Here is a 15977-nt window from a genome sequence, read left to right as displayed (position 1 = left end):
GAACCATGAGTTCTTTGAACAACTTTGCTGAAGACATGAACTTTCCAGGTGGTTGGGATCATAAGATAAACATAAAAACCTGAATTAATCCACCTATGGTGAACAGAACCCTTCTTACACTTATTAAAATTATTGTTGTATTATTCGTATGTATGATTGTGATTTTTGGTCGTTCTAGAAAATATTGTAGTTGATTGCTTTCCATAATAGAATCATCGACCATGGGCTCAACTACCAGATTTTTTTTGTCTCAAAAGCGTAAATTTTATTACTCCTTAGTACTCGTGGAAAGATATCTCGGAAACGAAATGTCCAAACGGCATGAAATTTAATAGCATACAACTAGGATGCTGTAGCTTTCATTTGGTGCTGAGAGAACTCAAATCGATTGACACACGGCTGATTCATTTATTATGAAGCATTTTGTCAAAGACCTCTTAAAAAGTTAAGTTGTGTTACTCCAAAGTACTCCCCGAAAGATATCTCGGTTACAAAATGTCCAATCGGAATGAAATTCAAAAGCGTTCTTCTAGGATGCAGTAGCTTTCGTTTCGGGCCTTAAGAACCCGAATCGGTTGATAGACGGCTGAGAAATTTATGGTGATACACTTTGTCAAAAATATCTAAAATAATTAAGTTGTACTACTCCCTAGCACCCTTGAAGATATCTCAGTAACCGAACGTCCAATCAAAATAAAATTCAATAGCGTTCTACTAGGATGTAGTTGCTTCCAAGAGAACTCAAATCGGTCAACAGACGGCTGAGAACCGTGAGTGACATTTTTTTGTAACATACATACACACACACTCACACACACACATACACACACACGCACATACAGACATTTGCTCAATTCGTCGAGCTAAGTTGATTGATATATGTGACTCAGCCCTGCGGGCCTCGGATCGAAAGTCGGTTTTCCAAGCGGTATTTATACCCTTCTTATGGGTGTAAGAAGGGTAAAAAGGCTTTTCCTACATACATTCCGTGATATTTTTGCTACTGTTTATTAAGCTCAAATATTACAAAGAGATAGTAGCTTTTATATATTTGATGCAATTGCATTTTCATGCAGAGCTCCTTGAGAAACCAAATTTGATCATAAAAAAAGGCTTTTCCTACATACATTCCGTGATATTTTTGCTACTGTTTATTAAGCTCAAATATTACAAAGAGATAGTAGCTTTTATGTATTTGATGCAATTGCATTTTCATGTATAACTAACTTGTGTAACCAAATATGATCATTAAAAATCTGTTGACAAACGGCTGTGAAATGTATTATGATACATTTTATCAAAAATCTCTCAAAAGCGTAAATTTCATTACTCCTTAGTACTCGTGGAAAGATATCTCGGAAACAAAATGTCCAAACGGCATGAAATTTAATAGCATACTACTTGGATGCTGTAGCTTTCATTTGATGCTGAGAGAACTCAAATCGATTGACACACGGCTGATTCATTTATTATGAAGCATTTTGTCAAAGACCTCTTAAAAAGTTATGTTGTATTACTCCAAAGTACTCCCCGAAAGATATCTCGGTTACAAAATGTCCAATCGGAATGAAATTCAAAAGCGTTCTTCTAGGGTGAAGTAGCTTTTATTTCGGGCCTTAAGAACCCGAATCGGTTGATAGACGGCTGAGAAATTTATGGTGATACACTTTGTCAAAAATATCTAAAATAATTAAGTTGTACTACTCCCTAGCACTCTTTGAAAGATATCTCGGTAACCGAACGTCCAATCAAAAAAAAAAATTCAATAGCGTTCTACTAGGATGTAGTAGCTTTCGTTTGGGGCCTTAAGAACCCAAATCGGTTGATAGACGGCTGAGAAATTTATGGTGATACACTTTGTCAAAAATATCTAAAATAATTAAGTTGTACTACTCCCTAGCACTCTTTGAAAGATATCGCGGTAACCGAACGTCCAATAAAAAAAATTCAATAGCGTTCTACTAGGATGTAGTAGCTTTCGTTTAGGGCCTTAAGAACCCAAATCGGTTAATAGACGGCTGAGAAATTTATGGTGATACACTTTGTCAAAAATATCTAAAATAATTAAGTTGTACTACTCCCTAGCACTCTTTGAAAGATATCTCGGTAACCGAACGTCCAATCAAAATAAAATTCAATAGCGTTCTACTAGGATGTAGTAGCTTTCATTTGCTTCCAAGAGAACTCAAATCGGTCAACAGACGGCTGAGAACCGTGAGTGACATTTTTTTGTAACATACATACATACACACACACACACACACACACACACACACACACACACACACACACACATACACACACACGCACATACAGACATTTGCTCAATTCGTCGAGCTGAGTTGATTGGTATATGTGACTCGGCCCTGCGGGCCTCGGATCGAAAGTCGGTTTTCCAAGCGGTATTTACACCCTTCTTATGGGTGTAAGAAGGGTAAAAAGATAAAACATATAAAAATGTTACATTTTCAATATGCACTAGCGCCATGTTGCGGTAGAATTGCGTACCAAACAGTCCACCATTTGAGAGCAATGAGACTGCTGAACAAATTCGCTGTAGACTTGAACATTCTAGGTGGTGCGGATCATTAGATAACCATGAGGATAAAACATGTGAAAATGTTCTATTTTAATTGCGCAATAGTGCCACGTTGCGGTAGGATTGCGTAGAACAGAGGTTCCCAAACTTTTTGCTATCGCAGCGCCTTTTGAAATGTTTAAAAATGTCACGGGGCAACAACAACTTTTTACAACGAATTTTGTTCATGAGTTCAAAATTTCAAATACAAATCGTAATAGTTATTTATGCAACAAGTCGTATTTATCCAACTCGGCAAGCCTCGTTGGATAAATGTACAACTCGTGCTGAAAAAATCGAGTTTTGCAACGAGTTGCATACAACATTTTTTGCAATTATGACAAAATACCCTTGAGTACGATCATTTCTGATTATCCCCACATGTATCAAGAAGAACCACGTGTGAGCATCCGCACAAGCGTTTTTTTTTTTCAATCAGGTAGGCTGTGTTCATAAGTGTCACAAGTCCTACTCGGAGTCGCGTCGTCAACAAGCGTTGTTTGCTGCTACTGCTTCTCCCTCTACGTCTGTTTGGCTGATCAAATCAGAATGGAAATCGCTTCTATTCGGTTTAGATCTGTCGAAAAGACATTGAAGCAGTCACCGCATCCACATAAGACCACGGAAAAACATTAGTTTTTCGGAAAACTTGCGAAAAGTGTACCCCTGCAAAAGTGCCGAAATGTAGTACTTTTCGGCACTCTTAACAGTGCTGAAAAGTTCTACTTTTCGGCACCCTTGAGCTAGCGAAGAAAAGTAGGCCGTTTCGGCACAGTTTTGGCGATTGAAAAATGCAATCTTTTGCCAATGTCATGTTTTCTTGTAATCCAAAAACTAGGTTCTTGCTTTTTAAAGCAAAATTGCTAAGAAGAAACTTTACAAAAAAAGACACATTGGGGGAACTCTATGCAAAACTTACAAATTTGATAAATAAAGTAAGTTTAACCTATTATAGAAAATATATACAGGGTGTTAGGTACATGAGTGCAAACTTTTTAAAGGGTGATAGAGGGCCATAAATGGTGAAAAAAATTGTTCTACGCATATGGTCAAATCTCAACCGTTACGTAGTTATTGAACTCCCCATGTTTTTGACTCTTATTGCCTTAACTGGCTATAACTTTAAAATGGTCAAACTTATCGCAGTTTTTTAACGCTTATTCGAAAGATTATTGAATTTTCTATCAAATGGCATCTTTGAACCGATTGGTTTAGCTGAATAACTAAGTTTTCTAGAGCAAAATAGTGTGTTTTTATTTGTTTATGTCCATTATCTTTAAAACATGCGTTATAAATTAAAATTCTTTCTTTGGCAAAGTTGTGGCCCCTGTTCCACTCTACAATTTGTTCTTTGACGCAAAACTTCTAAATCTTATCGTTTTCTTGCAATTTTGATTTGAATGTGCGGCACAGTGCCCAAAAAAGTGCTTTCCATGACGATTGCAAATTTCTGATCTGAAATGCGACGTTTAAATCGAAATTGCAAGAAAACGATAAGAGATAGAAGTTTGATGTCAAAGAACGAATTGTCGAGTGAAACAGGGGCCACAATTTTGCCAAATGAAGAATTTTAAATTATTACGCATTTTTCAAAGATAATTGACAAAAACAAATTAAAACACACAACTTTTAGGCTATTTGCTCTAGAAAACTTAGTTATTTAACTAAACCGATCGGTTCAAAGATGCCATTTGATAGAAAATTCAATAAATTTTCGAATAAGGGTTAAAAAAGTGCGAAAAGTTTGACCATTTTAAAGTTATAGCCAGTTAAGGCAATAAGAGTCAAAAACATGGGGAGTTCAATAACTACGTAACGGTTGAGATTTGACCATATGCGTAGAACAATTTTTTTCACCATTTATGGTCCTCTATCACCCTTTAAAAAGTTTGCACTCAGGAACCTAACACCCTGTATAAAAATGGATTTAGTAATTTTTTAGAAACTAAAAGAATTCTGAGAAGGATTCTGTAAGAATACTAAGCAGCAATCTGTAAAAATCATGAGCAAGTGGGAGCGGACCTGGTGTGATGGTTAAATCACGTGACTATCACGCCGAGGACCTGGGATTGAATCCCACTCCCGAAAAACTCGCAAAAATGTTAGTTCTTCTTTCAGAAGGGCAGTAAAGCGTGGGTCCCGAGATGAACTTCCCAGACAACCAGTAATCATATAAGATGTTGTATAAGATGATAAAGTGGAGGCCATACACTGTGGTGCATAATTGATCGGACAAACGCCGATTTTCATACAAAACGGCCAAGTTTAAGATGCTGTAACTATGGTTTGCTTTGATAGATTCAGCTCAATTTTTGACACGGAACTACAAATATGCTGAATTTTGTGTATACAAAGTATAAAATGTTTTCGTTCACAGGTCTGGGCATGGCAAGACGTTGAAAATATTGCAAAAGTGATCGGACAGCGGTACCCCTTTGATTTACACGCGTGCCGCTGTCCGATCACTTTTGCAATTTTTTCAACGACTTGCCATGCCCAGACCTGTGAACGAAAACATGTTATACTTTGTATACACAAAATTCAGCATATTTGTAGTTCTGTGTCAAAAATTGAGCTGAATCCATCAAAGCAAACCATAGTTACAGCATCTCAAACTTGGCCATTTTGTATGAAAATCGGCGTTTGTCCGATCAATTATGCACCACAGTGTATGCGTGCATGCCTCTATTTAAGCGCATGTAAAATGCACGCATATCGCCTCTACACAGAAAAAAATATTCATGAAAAAATTCAGCGAGAAATCATGCACATAAAGGGAATGCTAGAGTTAGTGCATATTTACATGATGTATCATGTAAAATTACGTTACAATCGTGTAAATTTCCGCTAATAGTCACGTAACCGGTTGGAGTCCATGATGGTTTACGCGATGGTTGGCGTAAATTTACACGATGATAATGTAATTTTACATTATATCTCATGTAAAAGTGCAATAACTCTAGCATTCCCTTTATGTGCATGATTTCTCGCTGAATTTTAATTACATATTTTTTCTGTGTACTTTATCATCTTATGCAACATCATATACGATCACTGGGTAACTTAGGGTTAAAAATCTCGTTAATAAAGATACAAGCAAGCATATATGCGAATTTTCAGCAGGATTTCGCCACAATCCTGAGAAAAAATGTTCCTGAGAAATAATTTATTTGAAGACAAACAGTTATTGAGAATCTTGTGGAATTTAGTGGGAGAATACTTGAAAGGTTTCTTTGACTATCCTGGCCAGGATTTTCTGCGAATCCAAAGCAAAATATGTCAGAAATGAGCAGTGAGAATAGTGAGCTGCATTCTGTGAGAATCCTGAAAAGTATTGAGACAGAATCCTAACATGAGTAGAAATCTGAGCAAAAAAAAATGTGAAAAATTCCTTAAGATTCTTCTGTCGGATTTCGTGGCAATCATGAGAACAATTCTGCCAACATCTTCAGAAAAAAAATATAAGATTCCTAACTAAAATTTATGAACAGGATTCTGAAAATCCCCCGATTATATGAGAATACTGAACAAGATTTCTGTGAGATCCCCGAACAGTATTTTTTTTGCTAGGTTTCTAGCTGCACTCTAAATAGAGTTGAAACCTCTACACTTGGACACTTGGCTTGAGATCCCCGAACAGTATTATGGTATTATGATATAATCCTGAGCAGGATTCTATAAGAATTATCAGCAGGATTCTGTAAGAATCCTCAGCAGGATTCCATAGTAATCTTGAGAAGACTTTTGCCAACATCTTAAGAAGGAGTTTATTAGAATCCTGACAAAAAAATGTAAAAATTTTGAACTGGATTCTGTGAGAGTTCTAAACAAGATTATATGATAATCCTGAAAAGGATTATGTTACAATCCTGAGCAGGATTCTTTGAAAACACTGAGTAGCATTACATGAGAATCTTGAACAGCATTATGATAAAATCATTAGCAAATTTCCGTGTTGTCAGCATGATTTAATCGCAATCCTGAGAAGGATTACAGCAACATCTTAAGAAATCTTTTTTTAAGATTCCTGGCAAAATTTTTGTAACAATCCTGAACAGGATTCTGTGAAAATCCTGAGCAAGATAATACGAAAATCATGAGAATAACTGTGTGAGAATCCCGATCAGGATTCTGTGATAATCCTGAGCAGAATTATGTGAGAACGCTGAACAGAGTTCTGTGAGAATATAAAGTAGAATTCTATGAGAGTACTGAGCAAAATTTGGCGAGAATCCCTAACATGATACCTTAAAAAATCCGAACAAGACACCATAAAAATCCAGAGCAGATTTCAGTGAGAATCTTGAGCAGGATTCTGTGAAAATCTTAGGCCAGATTTTATGAGAATCATGAGCAGGATACTGTGAGAATCCTGAGATGGATACATGAGACTTTTTAGAAGGATGCTTTGAGAATCCTGAGTAGCATTCTGTTACAATCCTGAGCTGGATTATATGAGAGCTTTGGTCAGAACCTGAATGCTGAACAGTAATATGTTAGAAACCTGACAAGGATTCCGTGGGAATATTCAGCAAAATTCTGTAACATTCTGCAGTAGTCTAGAGAAGGATACAATAACAATCTTCACCAGAATTCCATGGCAATTCTGAGAAGAATTGTATCAACATTTTCAGAAAGAATTTATTAGATTCCTGAAAAAAATGTGAAAATCCTGGACAGGATTCTCCGAAAATTCAGAGACGGATTTAGTGACAATGCTGAGTAGGATTCTTTGAGAATACTGAGTAGCATTCTGTGAGAATCCTGAACAGTATTATGATAGAACCCGAAGCAGAATTCCATGAAAACTTTCAGCATGATTCTGTAAGATTCCCCATCAAGATTCCATGGCAATCTTGAGAGGAATTCTGCCAACATTTTTTCTAGATCCCTGGCAAAAATTTTGTGAGAATCCTGTACAAGATTCTGTGAAAATCCTGAGCAACATTATATGAAAATCGGCAGAAGGATTATGTGAGAATTATGAGTGGGATTTTGTGAGTATATTTAACAGCATTCTCCGAGAATTTTGAGCAGAATTCTCTGATAATCCTGAGCAGAATAATGTGAGAACGTTGAACAAAATTCTGCAAGAATTTTTAACAAAACTATGTGAGAACAGTAAGAGAATCTTGAGCAGATTTTTGTGAAAATCTCGAGTTGTGAGACAAATTTTGTGAGAATCAGGATACCGTGAGAATCCTGAGCAGGATTCCGTGAGAATTTTAAGAAGAATTCTCTTAGAATCCTCAGTAGGATCCGTGGTAATCCCGAAAAAAATGTTGCCAACATCTTGATTTCTGATAAAAAATTGTGATAATTCTCAACGGGATTCTATGGAAATTATGAGCAAGATTATATGAAATCCTGAGAAGGATTATGTGAAAGCTCTGAGCGCGATTCTATGAGAATACTGAGCAGAATTTCGTGAGAAATGAACAGTGTTATGATAGAATCCTGAAAATAATTTCGAGATAATTTTCAGCAGAATTTTGTAAGAATACTCAGCACAGCAGGGTTGGCAATCCTGAGAAGAGTTCTGCCAACATCTTGAGTATATATCCTGACAAAAAAAAGTAAAAATCCTGAGCAGGATTCTGTGAAAATCCTGAGTAATCGAAATAAAAATCCAGAGATGGACTACGTGACAATACTGACCGGAATTCTTAGAGAATACTGAGTAGCATTCCGTGAGAATCCTGAATAATATTATTATAGAATCCTGAGCAGGATTCTGTGAGAATTTTCAGCATGACTCTGTAAGAATCCTCAGCAGGATTCCATGGCAATCTTGAGAATAATTCTGTCAACATCTTGAGAAAGTTTTTTAAGATCCCTGACATAGCATTTTGTGAGAATCCTGAACAGGTTTTTGTGTAAACCTGTGCAAAACTATATGAAAATTACGAGAAGGATTATGTGAGAATCCAGAGTGGTATTCTGTGAGTATACTTCAGCATTCTCTGAGAATGTTGAGCAGGATTCTGTGATCATCCTGAGCAGAATAATGTGAGAACGCTGAGCAGAATTCTGCAAGAATCCTCAACAGAAGTATGTGAGAAAAGTATGAGAATCCTGAGCAGATTTCTGTTAAAATCGTGAGCTGTGCGAATCTTAAGCCAGATTTTGTGAGAATCTTAAGCCAGATTTTGTAAGAATCAGCATACCCGAGCAGCATTCCGTGAGATTTTTTATCAAAATTCTGTGAGAATTCTAAGTAGGATTCCATGATAATCCCGAAAAAAATGTTGGAACATCTTGATTTCTGACAAAAAATTGTAAGAATCCTGAAAAGGATTCTGTGAAAATTATGAGCAATATCATATGAAATCCTGAGAAGTATTCTGTGAAAATTATGAGCGGGATTCTATGATAATATTGAGCAGAATTTCGTGAAAATAATGAACAGTGTTATGATAGAATCCTGAGAAGAATTCAAGAGAATTTTCAGCAGAATTTTGTGCTGCAAGAATCCTGCAATAATTATGTGAGAACAGTGTGAGAATCCTGAGCAGATTTCTGTGAAAACCGTGAGCTGTGAGAATCTTAAGCCAGATTTTGTGAGAATCAGGAATCAGAATACCATTAGATACTGTGCAGGATACTGTGAGAATTTTGAAAAGCATTCTTTGAGAATCCTGGGCAAGTTTCTGTTGGAATTTTGAGTTGGATTCTAAAATAATAAGATGGATTATATGACAGCTCTAGGCAGAATCTATGAGAATGTTGAACGTTCTTCTGTGATAATCCTGAACGGAATTATGTTACAATCCCGAAAAGGATTCTTTGGGAATATTCAACAGAATTCTGTAAGTACCAATTTTTCGCAGGATTTCATGGAAATTCTGATAAGAGTTGTGTCAACATCCTGGGAAAGAATTTAAGAGACCCCTGACTAAAAGTTGTGTTTAGATTCTGTGAAACCCCTGAACAGGGTTCTGCGAGAATTCTGAGCAAGATTTTGTGAGAATCCTTAGCATGATTCCTGGAAAATGTCAATCAGGCATATATTAGCAGCCTGAGCAGAATTACGTGGGTCTTTAGAGCCGGTTTTTGCAAGAGTCTTGAGCAGGACACTGTGAAAACTCTGAGCAAGATATTGTGAAAATGATTAGTAGAATTCATTTTTACCAACCATCATAATTCTTGGATATCTTGAATATCTAGATAGATTATCCGAATCAATTTTTAACGTGCATGGATGATCGAATCAATCATCACAGACTATTTCCTAGTGTATGCGTCGCTCTTTTTTGGCAGCAATACTTGAAAATGTGGATAATGTTTGCATAATCAATGAGTGTAGCAGAAATCTTGACGACCTGGCAAAAGTCAGGTCTCAGGGAACCGTAGATGGACAATATTTGTATGCGAAAAATTTCTGTTAGCCACAGAAGCTAATATTATATCGAAGCGGATGGAGTGAGTTCCTCAACAATATTCCTGAGTATCCAGGATGACCTACACAGATCGAAAAAAAGAGTGTAAAATTCTGTGACATATGATGCACATGTTTGGAGCGTGGGATATCACAGAAGTTTACATGACATATCATGTAAAAGTCATAAAATATCATGTAAACTTCCATTATATGTCATGTAATTCAGCATGACTCTGTGTGTTTACATGACATATAACACAAATTTACATGATATATCATGTAAACCATCATAACACTAAGTTTACATGACTAAACTGAAGTTTACGTGTAAATCTTATTATTTTTATCTGTGTAGTTGAAGTCAGTCCTTGAGTTCAGTCAATTGAAGACGAACTGTAAATACATGTTTTTCGCTTACTTGGGACTCCCGTGAGCCACATACAGTCATACTCAATCATGTGTTAATGTAAAGACTGAATGTATATCATAACTAAGGGGGCCTGTCCGTAAACTACGTAGACTCTAATGGGAGGAGGAAGGGGTTTGGCCAAAGTCTACGGTCCATCCAAGTTTTAAATATGTTGTATGAGCGAAGAACGACAGTGCCCCACTGTGGAGCGGTTCTGAGATGACCAAAAATTAGTCTACGTAGTTTATGGACAGCTCCTAATCGCGAGAATATGTGATGACCTAACTGAAGTCATGCCTTGACTTCAAACTACTGCAGATGGATGAAAATAAGAGTAATTTGCACACACAAAACTTTTGTTAGCTACAGAAACCAATATTCAAAACTTTTGAATGATCTACGTCAACTTTCAAACAGGTGGTACTAGAATTTTGTTTTAATTTGTTGTTCTGTGCACAATTCCATGGTAGTTAAAAAATATCTACAAACCTAGCTAGATCTAGTAATTACGTATAATTTCAATGGAATTTGAATTCTCTTAAATTTATTTTTTTAAGAGAAATTAAAAGGAAAAGGAAACACATCATTCAGTTCACTTGTTTTAAATTTTCTGTATAAATTTGTCAGATTTTCATTTCAAGGTTCAGAAGGATATCGGAGGGGATCACGTGGGTTTAATGAGATTCCAGATGGCTTTCGATCGGAGAAGTTTCAAAGCAAATCAAAGCGTTAGAGGAAGTTCCGGAATGATTTCCTGGAGTTCGAGAGGGTTTCAATGGATTTTTAGAGGGGTTTTAAAGCGTTTCAAGACGTTTCTGGGTGTTTTGTGACGTTTTAAATGGCTTTCAATGCAGTTTCAAGAAGCTTTCGGGTTCTCAAGGCATTCCAAGGCGTTTCAGGGGATTTTAGGTGGTTTAGGGGTTTTCAGGAGCGTCAGGTTTCCGGAGCTTTTATGATGCTTTGGTTTCATGATGTTTTGGTTTCGGGATGCTTTCAAGTGAGTCATGGATGTTTCAGAAGAGTTTGAGGGCGTTTCACATTGCTGCACAGAGGTATCAATGGGTTTCAGGAAGTTTCTCAGAAAAGCTTAAAGGAGCTTTCAAGGGAGTTTTTCAGTAAGTTCACGGTGGGGTTTTTGAAAGGTTTTCGGGTATTTCAAAAGGTTTGAGAGGGCTTACAAGAGAGCTTCAAGGGGTTTTCAGAAGGGCTTCAAGGCATTTCTAGATTGTTCAGGGGGTTTCGATTGGTTTTAGGGGATCTCATGGAGGTTTGAAGTAGTTCCCGAAGGTTTCAAGAAGCTTTCAATGATGTTTAAGACATTTTCAAGGCGTTTAAGGAAGTTTTAGGGGGTTTGAGGCGGTTTTTGAGGAGATTTGAAAGGTTTGAGGAGGATTAATAATGGAGTTTCGAAGAGGTTTCAAAGCGTTTCAAGAGGGCTTCAGAGGGGTTTCAACGGGTCCTTGTGACAAATGAATGACTTAGATAGCAAAGCTTATTTCTAAACAGCAATTTCTTAGAATTAATTCTCTGAATGGTGCTGTTTTCGTATCATCAGCAGAGGTACAAGATGTTTGATCAGTTTTACGATTGATTTTTTTATAATTTTGTAACTAAATCGATGCAATATTGTGGCACTCATGCATACGTATTTTGAGCTATAATTGCCCGGATAAAAAATTACCATTCATTACATGGTAAATATTATTAGCATATGACGGGTTTTATTGTTCACAATAAAACACATAGTAGATATATTGTTACTTTTTACAATAGAAATCAAGCCCATATAGTTCGTACAATAAGTGAACATTAGCTTTATTAGTGACTAATTGATTCAATTGTTTTTCAATAGCTTTATAATAATTTATAGTTATTATCAGTAAAAATTAATTTAAGTTGTATTTATATAGTTGCAAAAGTGCATGCAAAGTTCTCATGCACTTTTCATTAAAAAAGAGTTTATTTCTCAATTACACTTGAAACAATTCGTAGCAAATAAATAACAATAAATATTATTGTTGCTTGGATAATGTATGCATATTATGAATTCGATTGGAAATCAAAAAACGTTTTTTGCGAAAAATATTTTTGCTAATTTTGAGTTGTTTACAACATACATCGGAAGTGACGTATATGATAGTGCATCATTCAACGCACACAGCGCACCCCACCCGGTACTTAAAAAAAGTGTCGCTAGTTAAAACGTCGCTATTCGGTTTGGTGCTGGCGCCATAATAATCAAATACAAAATCACTTGACATATTTTTTTATAGTTTTCGTTTTAAATTTGAGTACAGTAGATGTTTCGGTTATCGAATGTTATTCGCTAAAACTTCAACGACTGACAGACGTCAAGCTGTGTTGGCAGAGGAAGCTCTCAATGAATAACGTACTTATTGAAAACCAGCTGAATAGCAGATTTTAGCCAAGTGAGCACGTTACGACAAGAAAAAGATGAACAATGATTTTTCTAATGTTTTCCAATTTATTAAAGGAATCTAGTAAATAGTAAACTACAATTGATAACAATACAAATACAATTAGTTTAATGGGGTCAATTGAACCGATGGTAAAATAAACATGCAATAATATTTGTTGTTATGTAAACAGATTTCACCTTTGAAAAACCAAAGAATTCATATTTCTCGGTAACATTTTTCTCCAGCATTTACAGATACTAATGGCCACATGAATTGTGAACGATTTATGGTATGGATCATACGACCTGAGGTCTGACTCGTGATATTTGGCAGTTATTTGAAAAAGTCGATCATAGATCTTATCAACAGCTGCCAAGCAATACATACCAGACAGACATCAGAGTGTTTGATTCTTATCATAAAATGTGCATATCATTCTGGCGGCCGTTAGTGCTCGTAAATGCTGGATATAAATGTTAGCGGGAAATATAAATTCTATAGATTTCCAAAAGCGAAAACTGCTTACAAATAACAACAACTATTATTGTATTTTTATTGTAACAACGATTCATTTGAGGCCATTCAATTAATTGTATTTGTATTGTAAGAACAATGAAAAAACATTAAGATATATTGTTTTCTTTTGAAAATTGCCCTAAAAATATCTCATAAAAACACAATACATTCTATTGTTTTTCGCGAAAAAGTGTATGAAAATTTTCTCAAAATTTTATGGTTAAGATACATAACGACCACCATTTTTTATTGTAAAAGTGCCATTTACCATTCGCCGAATGGTATAGAACAATAGGGGTGATGGTGAGTGTGCCGTGTAAATTACAATACGTTTAATGGTGAATATTTTTCGAAAAAATGGTGTTGTAACAATAAAATGTATCGTATTTTTATGATATTTTTTATCAGGGTGGCTTCTTTAGCGGTGTTGAGATAATTCAATATTCTGAATCGGCATGCAAAACTGAGCCGAAATCCAAATTTTCATGAATTTTGGTGCCCGGGAACCTCCTATTTAAAAATCAATTTGAAGTTTGTATGGGAGCGATTTGTTGGATCACCCCTCGTCGCGTTTTGTACTGGGTGGAACTGTCAAACAATTACCCAGCTGTCAAAAGGTGATTTCAAAAAATATCTTTGAAATTGATTTTAGATACCAAAACAAAGTTCTAAAAATCTGAAAAAAATCCTAGTGGCTCAGAAAAAGGTGCTCTTTCGAATAAAATAAAAAAATCGATACATTTTTCTTAATTTAAAAACCCAATTGTAGCAAAATTATCAAGCAGTGAATTAGTACAGATGCCATTTCCATTGACTAGAAAATGTTTCACCATCGTCAGAAATATCTTAATAGACTCATTTCTCAAACGTGCGTGTTGAACACTTTGAACATAACCTGTTGCTCAAGAAACAATTGTATTCAAAATTAATGAACTAGAAGATTTTCGATATTGCACGAAAGATGAAAATTTTCATCGTTCACTGTCTAGAGCGGCCATTTCCGAGCCTTTTAGGTTCGGAAATCAATCTAACTATCATTTCAAATACCGAACAGAAAGAATAGCCTATTTGTTCCTAGATGCATTCAAGTCTATTTACGGGTTCCATTCTAAGCATCACCATCCACTTGCCCTTTATGTCTTTTATATTTCAACCTCCAGCACTTTGCGGCAGACAATAAGTTAATGGACTCCCGCGAACCAACGCGATTTAAGGCGGCGGCACCGTCAGCACTTTGTCAGGCGAAGATGCATCGAAGCCCAGCTTGGCATTTCGAGGAGCACAAATTTGAATAGCCGAACATCGTCAATGTGTGAGCTTTCGAAAATGCGAGCTAAGTGCAGAAGATTTCGTCAGTAATTCTTCAGAATTCTACCAGATATATGTACGCAATTTCTTCAAATTATTTTTTCGCAAAGAATTCAACAAAAGATTCCACCACCAATTTCACAAAAAAATCGCTCATGGCTTCTCCCAAAAATATCCCGAAGTGGAATTCATAAGGAATTTTCTGAAAATCCCATAGATGTTTTTTTTTTCAATAATTTGAGTAAAAAAGTAGAAAAATAACTCGGAAAAAAACTTGGTTTGGCGATTCTTAGAATTTCAAAGAAAAGCCCTGATTTTTGCATTTTTCCGTAACTTTCTTGTAGAACTGGTCTAGCCGCACAAGTTTTTCACATACCAAATTCTCAGGTTGAGCTTCTAAAATGAGCTGGATGTGGTTTAATTTAGATATATCGAAATGACATTCAGCGCTGATCAATAGGCTTTAGTTTAAAAGCCTTAAAATTGTAAATAGGGTACTTATTTTGTAGCTGTACTTATACCAAGATCTACAGTCTGTTCAGATTGGCCTCATGGCCTCATTCTTGATGGATGTCTTGGCAATTCATTGACGAATTACTGTGAATTGTTTGGTTTGCATCCCTACTCAAGTAAGGATTAAAATCCTTACACAACTTGTTCTAGTCTAGATGTCTTTTCTCTGTGTTAAGGCAACGATCAAAAATTACAACCCAAATCCTCACAGAACAATCCCCCCAATACTCACGTGCACTGCATCCTGCGTGCTCGACTCCTCCTCCTTGACGGTCTTGTGCTTCTTGTGCAGCTCCTCGGCATACTTGTTGATGTTCTTGACCAGCTCGGTCAACTTCTGCACCTTGGCGGCGTGCAGCTCCGAAAGCCGCTCAGTCGTCGACTTGAGGATGATCCAGAGGGGCGAAAACGTACCGCCCCCGCCGGATCCGGCCTTGTTGGCCAACTTGGTGAGCAGCTTGGAGTTGTACTCCTCCAGGTTGGAGCGCTCGCGAAAGTACTCGGCCAACTCCTTGGTCGCCGAGAGGCCATACTTCATGTTCTGGTAGAGCACCTCGTAGCCGTTGTTTTTCTCGCCCTGTGGAAGAGAGTGGAGACCGAGTTCGAAGTTCCAATTAGTCGGGTTGTTTTTTTCTGAATGGACGACAGTTCTGCAACATGGAATACAGATGTACGAAGGGGGGAACGTTACTAGGAGAGATGAGCTCGTAAAGAAGCACGCTTTATGGATTCATTCACAGCTGCAGTTATTTATAAACAAATCCCACCTCGTTTCACCCAACTCAGATGAAGGGTATCGTCGAATGCTAGTGGGAGATTGTTTTCCACAAATTGCAGCAGTCGATGACGCTG

At 36.6% G+C, this 15977-nt stretch overlaps 1 protein-coding gene across 13 annotated transcripts in view; it reads right to left on the bottom strand.

The window, feature by feature from the left end:
* Positions 1-15977, bottom strand: part of LOC109410419 (F-BAR domain only protein 2) — a 111236-nt gene that overhangs the window by 38369 nt on the left and 56890 nt on the right. For all 13 annotated transcript variants that reach the window (XM_062856429.1, XM_062856430.1, XM_062856431.1 and 10 more), the window contains exon 2: positions 15358-15702. In XM_062856429.1, the coding sequence (XP_062712413.1) occupies positions 15358-15702 (345 nt within the window). The remainder of the gene's footprint in view (positions 1-15357; positions 15703-15977) is intronic.

The sequence above is a fragment of the Aedes albopictus genome, chromosome 3 (assembly GCF_035046485.1).
Source record: "Aedes albopictus strain Foshan chromosome 3, AalbF5, whole genome shotgun sequence".
In the NCBI taxonomy this organism is placed as follows: Eukaryota; Metazoa; Arthropoda; class Insecta; order Diptera; family Culicidae; genus Aedes; species Aedes albopictus.
This window is presented reverse-complemented; position numbering and strand designations above follow the sequence as displayed.